We start from the raw sequence: 9,581 nt of genomic DNA on the forward strand, positions 1-9,581 counted from the left end.
TACCTTGTGTCTATCTCTCTAAACGCAGGCGGCCAGCTAGTGCCATCAGTTCTCAAATTTCTCTTGCTTCTGGCTGGCTGAGATTGGACGTAGACACAGACTTGGATGCTTGCATATTTTATGGACTTATTTCAGACCCTTCTGAGCTATTCTTTCAGTGATGTGGTTTCTCAACTACAAGATGTCTCTGACGACTTCATCAAACCTAATATCTGTCAGCTCAATCCCTCAGAAATGCTTTTAGATTCTGTCGTAGGGTTGCATGCATGTATTTATAGGGATGAGTCTGCATGTGTTGTGAGGATATGAGTATGTGCCGTGTTTCTAAAAAAACCACTTTACAGTGATATTTTGTTTGACAAGTATACTATAGAATATCCATTTCTGACAAATATTTCTTTAGTACATAATCAAATGGATTTGCAAACCCAATTACCTCGTATTAATGACCCCACTTACGTGAACTTGGGTTAAATATTATTCTTCAAAAATAAAACTATTGCAGAGCCACCCCTACCATATTATTAACAAAACCATGAAAAATATTTTAGAAAAATATTCTTTGCATATCAGTCTTCTCTTATAGCAGAATTTTTCTTAACAGGTGCAATATATTTATCTCATTTCATTTAATAAAAAGTTTAACTATGAAATAAACACCAAGGGTGGCACCAGATTATATATTGTCGCAAAATAATATGCTACTAAATTAAGGACCTAGACCATGTTAAACCCTAAAGCTTTCAGTTTTATACCAGGTATAATGATTGGTTGTATTATACAATTATTATTGAAAATAACATATCATTTTTTAGTACAAATCTCTCAAGGCACATGCATAATCATTGATGTGCCTATTTTCATTAAGATTTTTTTCCAACAAGTCTGAGGAGCACGATACGGCGGGGAAGCTGTCGTCTCACGTGCAAACTTGGATGGTGAGAAAACTCTATCCTCGCTGAGCCCAAGGAACAAAAGGAATATATGGACTTCAGCTCCATAGTGGCGACTCGTAGGTCATCACAACAATGTGGTTGCAGCCAAGGCAGACGATTGTCCATATTTACATGCTATACATCTTAATGTTCGCCGGGTTTCCCCATCCCTTGTTCATCAATTATCACGGGGGAAACGAGGCCACCTCCCTCTGGCCTCTCACTATTGTACAATGGGGAAAGGGAAGAGAGTTGGCGGTGTCCTTGATTAAAATATTTTTGATTGTGGAAAACTCGTAGTGTCTTGAAAGATATAGTTCTTTCGATAAAGGTCTTGAAAGATAGCCATCCTCAATTCAGCGCAAAATGATGAGTATTGTAAAAAGCTACATGTACCCAAAAATATAATAAAAGGGAAAACAAACAAAAAATTGAATTTCATTACAATGAGCGAGTCAACCATGTACAAATAAAGAAGTTTGAATCTGGATAATTTGGCAACTATTGTTTATAGCCCGTGCTTAGGCTTCATGTTTTGCATCTCAATCGGAAATCTGATTTTCGCCCCCACACCCCCTCCCCCTCAACCAATTAAATAGATGCTTTCCACCAAATTTCTCATTCTTGAAGCTGGAGCTAGATGAAAGTCAAACATTCTCTTTCATAGAGCTACAACTTTTGGATGAAACTGCTCCAAAGTGAATTTAGCGGAGCAAAACTGATTTTGGTGAAGCGGAGCAGTCCCAAACATGCCCTAACTCTCCTTCTCTTTGATTTTACATAAACAAAAGAGCTCACTTATTTCAAAATTAATTTTTAGACCCGACAGTTCTTCAAGTATTGGATACTTGTATCGTCTATAAAGAGATGTCTTCCTCAATTTCGTGAAAAAAAGGATAAATATACGTTCTCCGTCGAGAATTACTTGTCGTCGGAGAAATGGATGCATCTAAATATATTTTAGTTCTAGATAGATCATTTTTATCGATTCTCATGACAAGTAACTCCAGTTTGAGGAAGTAGAAAAATAGCTTCCATATAAAAGAGTTCGAATCTTGATTGAATTTGGTGGGTATAATTTCCAGCGTGTTGGTTGTAGCCTTTGCTCTGCTGAATCTCGTTCATGAAACCTGATTTTACTGAGGCGATTGATCTGCAATCACAAAAAATTAAGGAATTAAAACAGAGGCCAGAAACCAAGAAGGATCCTGGCATTACGGTGCAACAGTGCAACTTGTCTGACACAACGGTACAGCTGAAAACCTCATTCACACGTGCACGGCGCGTGTCACTGTCAGACAACCAACCATGTCCAGCTCAACTGATACTCCACAGAGCTCAGCTCAGCTCAGCTCAGCTGGGATGACCGTGTTTATAAGCCAGCAGCGCCGCACAGACAGACAACACACTGGTCTCGCACGCACGCAAGCAGCTGCCCACACCAGCCATCGTCAAAGCGCTAGCTCCACCGGAAGCCATGGCGCGCGCCTTCGCGCGCTCCATCTCCTTCCCGCTTAGCCCGTCGAGGTCCTCGTCCTCGTCCAAGCCGCGCGCGCCGTCGTCGTCGTACCACGCGCGGTCCGTGAGCTTGCCGTGTCGGTCGCACCCGATCCTGGCGCACCTCCACACCCACATCCGCGCCGTGCGCGCCTGGGCGCAGCAGGGCCCGTCGGCGTTGGTTGCCTCCGTGGCCGTGGGACTCGCGCACGTCGACGCGCTCCAGGCCGCGCTCGGCGACCTCCTCGACCTGCCCGAGGCCCAGGCGGCGCTCTCGGGCGCCGGCGGCAGCGTCGACCGCCTCCTGGACTCTTTCCTCCGCCTCGCCGACGCGCACGGCTGCTTCCAGGAGGCCATGGTCGCGCTCAAGCAAGACGTCGCCGAGGCGCTAGCCGCCGTGCGCCGCCGCGACGGGGCGCGCCTGGCCTCCGCGGTCAGGTCGCAGCGCAGGGCCGGCAAGGAGCTCGCGTGCCTCGCCGCTGCGGCCAGGGAGTGCGCCGTCCGGCCATCGCGCCTCAGCATCCTCAGCGGTGGCCAAGGCAGCGCGGCGGAGGTGGAGGTGACGGGGCTGCTGATGGAGTCGGCCGCAGCGACGGCGTCGGCGTCCGCCGCGCTGTTCGGCACCGTGGCGGCCTTGTCGGCATCCGTGGCGTCGGAGACGTGCTCTTGCAATGGCACGGCGTCGCTGGTGTGCCTGGTGACAAAGAACAAGAAGAAGAAGGCGGCGCCGGGTTTCGGGGAGGACGAGACGGCGGTTGCCGCCGTGGCGGAGAGGCTGGAGGAGCTGGAGGAGTGCATCGAGGAGCTAGAGACCGGCAGCGAGAAGGTGTTCCGGAGCCTCGTGCAGACCAGGGTCGCGCTCCTCAACATACACACGCTGCACATCTTCTAGCTTTACTACTACCATCCATGAACCATGATCAATATAGAAGAAGGAATCCAGTGAAAATGTAAATATGTAGATGGCCAATAGAAGAAGGAGATTGTAACTCAATGTTAGTAGTACTAATCTTGGTTCTGCGCATCAATTAATGTTCAGTGCATACCGGGAATTAAGCATGATGTGTGATCACTGATCAGTGGTAAATCTTTTCATTGAAAGAAAATGAGCAATTGAATACAAGGTTGATGTAAGGCGTCTTGTTCGGAGTGGATGTCCGGGCGACTGATGCCCGTATCGATCGTTGGATTCTTGTAATTATCTTTGCTCCCTTCTATAAAAATATGGTATGCGATTGGCGTACTCTCGAAAAAAAATACACTGCACTCAACGTATGATCGTTCAGCCGTAGACAATGGGCCGTGAATTCGGAAAATTTAACTGTAAAGGCCCATCTGCGATTTACTGCCCAATCCCATATACGGAGAGGTCCATACAGGGTAGTTGCACCATATCAGTATTTTTTCTGCAAAAAGTGTTCAAAAAGTGTCTTTTTTTTTGCGGGATGTGTGTGTCTTGCTTATGCTAATTCATCTTGCCTAATTCTGCAGAGGGAAAAATCCAAGAGACTTTCCATCATGCAAATTCCATCATGGACGCTGAATCGATAGTCCCAATTCCATCATGCAAATTAACAATTTTTTGTCGTGAAATCATGAGCAGGAGGGCTTGTTCTCGGTTCGCTCAGCATACCAAATGTTATTGGCATCCAAACATGTACACACATCAGGCTCGGAGTGTGAAAACAAATCTTGGACTGTTATGTGGAAGACTCGGGTCCCATCAAAGATCAAAATCTAACTATTATTTCTTGACAAAGTTTGGATTTTATTAGCTTAAATGGAGCATCAAGAGGATACAAATACTATGAGCACACACCCGGCCTCTACATAGTTAGGATGCACACAGCCAAACACAAACACACACAAAAACACATCAACAACTAGCAAAGTCATAAAAGACCAAAGCTACATGTGGGTGAGGAAAAAAATAAAGCGTTCAGACTGGATCGGCAAACCATATATAGCAAAGATCAAAATCTTATGGAGGGTAGCCCAATAGTTCCTACCAACGGCTAATTTGTTGTGTCATCGTAACATGTCCGTTGTGACAAATTGCGTCCTATGCGGTGCGAACAATTCCTAGAGACACTCATTGTTGGAATGCAACATGTCTCGATGTGTATGGGCCCTTGAAGACCCAGACATAGTGGAGGTACTGACGGGAACCAATGAACCTAATGCTAAAACATGGATTTTTTTCCTAATTGATGCTCTCCCACGGGCTGATTTCTTAACTATCTTAGTAACCCTCTGGGCTATCTGGCATGCGAGAAGGAAAGCACTAGATGAGCAGGTTTTCCAACGCCCTCATTTGAATTGTCATTTCATCAAAATAAAATAAAACCGAAGAACTACAGGTTTGCAAGTCCAAACCAGTGTCTCGCAGTCAAGTCCAAGATGTTCATGCTCGTCTCAGTAGATCCCTGCGCCTCTTGGGTTTGCTAAAATTTGAATGGATGGAGTCGTTTCACGAGCTACAAGTGAAGGTTGTCATAGCGTTGTTTGCAAGGATTCTTCGCGCACATATCTGGGCACCTCTGCAGTAAAGTGTTCGAGCATTATTGAGCCTACTTCGCTTGAGGCTTTGCCATTGTGGGGTGCATTGGCCCTAGCCTTTGACGTGTCTATCACTAACATAGAGATTGCTTCGGACTGTAGAGAGGTCATCGCTTGTATCAGGAATAGTGCTAGAGGCATATATGGAAGTATCATTAGGGAGATTATTTGCTACAGCTCATCAATTCATGTCCAGGAAGGGAGTCTAATATGGAGGCCCAATACCTTTTAACACGCTCTTGGTCTTTTTGAGGGACGCCACATGTGGCTCGTCCTTCCTCACGACCTACATTGTATTCAGATGAACATTGTTACTGATTAATAAAAATAAAATGGAGCGTGTTTAGCCTGATAAAAACATACTCCCTCTGTCTCAAAATAAGTGTCTCAACTTTATACTAATTTTAGTACAAAGTTGTACTAAGTTCAAGACAGTTATTTTGGGACGGAGGGAGTATCAGTATTGTATTTTTTTTTTAACTCGATCGGCCAGACCAAAAAGAAAATCGCTTCAGAAATCAACAGACGTAAGCGTTCGGTGCATCTTCTACTTGCTGTTGCTGGCATAAAGTAGTTAATTTTAGCAAAACCGTTAATACTGAGATGCAAGGAGCCGCCGGAGTTGGGCAAGACGGCAGTAGACGGAGCACGGGAGGGACGGAGGGTTGGACAGAGCAGGATCGTCGACATCCCACCAATGGCGACGAGGGTATGTGGCCAAGACGCCATGTCACGTGAGAGCCGAAATTTTTATTGTGTCAAGCGCGCGCGCACACCCCTGCATGCCCACGCCCAGTGATTCGACCGACGAACAAGATGACAAAACGCGCAAGACGCCATCTCAAGGGACAGGACAGTACAAGTACAAGCCACGCCGTACAAAACGAAATTCGAGTTGGACATGTCGGCGCCAGTGTCACGCCCGGCGCACACGGCATGTCTCCCCGCTCCCCCACACGGCCGCTCTGGCTGTGTCACGATCGGATCGTGTCGGGCAGGCTGCGTGCTCATGTATATGCATGCTTGATGGGCGATGACGGTCGCCATTATTAAGAAACAATGCAGGCTTGCGTACATGTTACTCAGGGGCTATTTGGTTTCTAGCCACACCTTGTCACACTTTGCCACACCTAACCTTAGACAAGTTTGACCAAGTTAGGTAGGTGTTTGGTCTAGTCACACCTAAGGCAAGATATTTTCTATAAGCAGTGAACCTCACATGTCATAGACATAAAACGTGTGGCAAGATTCCCTTAGGCAAGCCAATGTGTGGCTAACAATTTGAGCAACTCAACTAAGCCAAGTGTGGCAAAAATCATGTGGCAATATATGACAATGATAGTCACAATCCAAACAGCCCCTCACTCCGTTCCATTATTAAGACTATATTTAGGAACTGACGAAGTAATTTGCATGCGGCCACCTGCGTGAGATAGTAGTGACCATGTGCACCATCCCATCCATGACGCGGTATGACCTATGTGTTTGTGTTGAGGCCTAATATGATTAGCTGGGCACGCATGTACGTGCCCTATTCTATGTTACTGTCCTCAAAGTGGATAGTAACATATGTGATGTCACGTAAGTCATCTTTTATTTAGATATAGACTCATTTTGCCTTAGGCTGGTCGTAATGGGAGTATCATAATCGGTATCATGCATGTCAACTAGACTTTTTGAATGATGTGGCATAAAATTAAATGAGGAAAGAGAGGATGTGGTATCATATTATGATATCGTATCATATTAAAATGTTGTACTAGTTTGTGTCATGCATGACAATTAATAAGGTAACCTAAGATACTAACTTAAGACTAGTATCGTATGCATGATACTACTCCCCATTATGATACCACATCCATAAGTATATGATACTCCTTATTATAACCAGCCTTAGAGTTTGTTATGTTACAGTAACATATTATATTACCATAAATACCTCTCTTCTCCTTAACTACTTGCCATATAAGTGAACTTGTCTTGAGATGTGTTATGTTACTATTTATGTTACTCCCACTTTGATCAGCCTATTCTCACATCTCAAATAGAACTAGTATCAGTTAAGCTGTAGTGTGGTCTGACGGTGGCGCGCGTGCACGTGTTGTCGAGGTAAACGCGTGGTGAAATTAGAGATTTTTTGCTGTCAGTCCATAATGCCAGGATCGCTCTTGGTTTCTGGCATATGTTTTGGATTGCATTTTTTTTTTGTCATTACAAGTGGATCGCCTGAACAAAAATCAGGTTTCTGATCGAGCTTCAGAAGATAAAGCCTAAGAACAGTGTGTGAGCAATGGCATAAACTAATGCGTTCCACCAAGTTGTATTTCCGTGGCTTCATTGTAACACTACAAAAACCGTTTTCTTCAGTTAGGATTTATTGAAAAATAATACCAGGACTAGTTCAATTTAACTAAAATTAACCGTGGATCAAATTATTGGTTCTGCAACTGCTAAACTTTTTTTTTCTGTTCTTATTTAGCTCATGCGATGCGGCGAATTTTTTAGAGTGGCATCTAATTTTCTTTTTCGCGAAGCATTGGTAATGTGTGTCGTAATTTACCAATGAGACTAATAAGAAGTTGAGTGCTGTTACCCATGTCAAGGCTGGAACCCTATGGTCACCAATGCAGCTTTATAAGACCAGTGTGGTGTTCTTTATAGCATGAAACAAAAATCAGATGTCACGAAAATGCCAAAAAGGTTCGTGTACAATAAAGTGTCAAAACTTGCAGGAGGAGGCAAGTGGGTTCTTATTGTATTCCGTGTTGTACATTTGGCCCGTTGGCCACTTGACCTTGGCCGGAGACACAAGACATGGAGGTGAGCGAGTTCCTTGGCAACATCAACATGAACGGCAACACAGCTGGCGCCTGCGTACCACGCGTCCAGATCTCCACGATAGATCGGACAGCTTGCTCCTAGCACTAAACATTTTCTATCCGGAAATGTCCTTGGCACTAAACGTTAACACCACCACACCTACTACATATGTACTAGGCAGTAGTACAAGTTATATTTATTAGTGATTTTGTTAAGTGTGATAATTAGCTGTGGCCAGGGTTCGAAATTTCAATGAAGTTTCCAGGATTTCATATATTTCGATTGGTCCGAAAGACATGTAACCCGAAAATTTCCAGCAAGATTTAATCTATAGTTTAAATCAGGTTACAATTCATTAAAATTTATTAAATTTTGACACTCAAAATACAGAAGAATTTAAAATAGGTGACGTCTGAAATTTTTCCGTTTATGAATTTAAAAACCTTGGTTGTGGCTTGTCCTCTTGTGACTGCGCAACGATCTCCTATGATAACGACAGTAATATATTATCATCTGCGTTGCAACCTGGACAGGGAGTGTGGCCGCGTATGGACTGAATTAGGTCCTGGACTAATTTGAATGTCAGATCCGCGAGGCGAGGAAGGGCAGGTTCTTGGCGGGTGGGCCGATGCTTCTTCCCTATCCAAGTGGAGTATATACATTGCACGGCGGCAGCCATCGTTGAACTTAGATATAGTGATGGGATATTCCCATGATTTTCTATTGTTAATGGAACCGGCGCAATGCCTTGTTCTTCTAAAAAAAATCGAAACTGCTCCATGGACGACACTGGTGCCCGACGTGTGCACGATATGTAAATCCAGCGTCCTATGATTCACTCATACGCATGCACGGCCTGATTTAACAATCGTCTGTGAATCGTCCTGGTTTTATCGTGTGCATAGCATGACTCAAAGAAAATCTCGTGATTTACATGATGAATGCAAATATGCAACAGTTGACAAAATTTATGTAGCGTTTTAAATGTGGCAGGATCAAGAGGAGCGCTGAGCAGCAACTAGTTAAGGCAGGCCGATCGACCCGTCTCTAGTCAATGGGGCCTCATTTGTTTAAGGCTAGTGGATCAATGTAGGAGCAATGCTACACGCACATAATATTTTTACATGGTACCCCTCCGTTTTTCTTTACTTCGCATATTAGCTTTTGTCAAAGTCAAGCTTTGTAAACTTTGACAAAGTTTATAGACAAAAATATTAACATGTACAATAACAAATCAATACCGTTCGATTCATTATTGAATATATTTTCGCATCATATACATTTGCTATATTAAATATTTATATTCTTTTTTATAAACTTGGTAAAACTTTACGAAGTTTGACTTCAGTTAACTCTTAATATGCGGAGTAAATAAAAGCGGAGGAAGTATTACAGACTGGCTTACCAGGCTGATTTTGACTAGGTAGAAACAAACTGACGAGCCCACTCGCGCAGAAAATTGAGTTAATTGCAGGGAACTACCACACTTTGGCACGTTATAACGAATCAGTACCATTAGTCAATTTTTTTGCCATGCAGTACCAACTCTAAGCCTAAGTGTTGCAAAACGATCTGACAGCCGTATAAACGCATATTGACCACATATCTGACCGCCGGGACCCGTGTGTCAGGGGCTGACGTGGCATGCTCTTTTACAAAAACAACCCTTACTTTTTATTTAATCACGCATATATCCTCTATTTTTTCAAAAAAAGGTCTCGCCACAAGAACCCTTTTTTCAAAAATGACCCCACACGCGCGTCCCGCCTG

At 44.0% G+C, this 9,581-nt stretch overlaps 1 protein-coding gene across 1 annotated transcript; it reads left to right on the top strand.

Annotated features, from left to right (window-relative positions):
- Window positions 1-2,412: 2,412 nt before the first annotated feature.
- On the top strand, window positions 2,413-3,477 carry LOC123163861 (uncharacterized). Its single transcript, XM_044581254.1, has one exon. The coding sequence runs from the start codon at window positions 2,413-2,415 to the stop codon at window positions 3,322-3,324; it is 912 nt and encodes a 303-aa protein (XP_044437189.1). The 3' UTR covers window positions 3,325-3,477.
- Window positions 3,478-9,581: the final 6,104 nt, after the last annotated feature.

This window comes from Triticum aestivum, chromosome 7D (assembly GCF_018294505.1).
Source record: "Triticum aestivum cultivar Chinese Spring chromosome 7D, IWGSC CS RefSeq v2.1, whole genome shotgun sequence".
Classification (NCBI taxonomy): Eukaryota; Viridiplantae; Streptophyta; class Magnoliopsida; order Poales; family Poaceae; genus Triticum; species Triticum aestivum.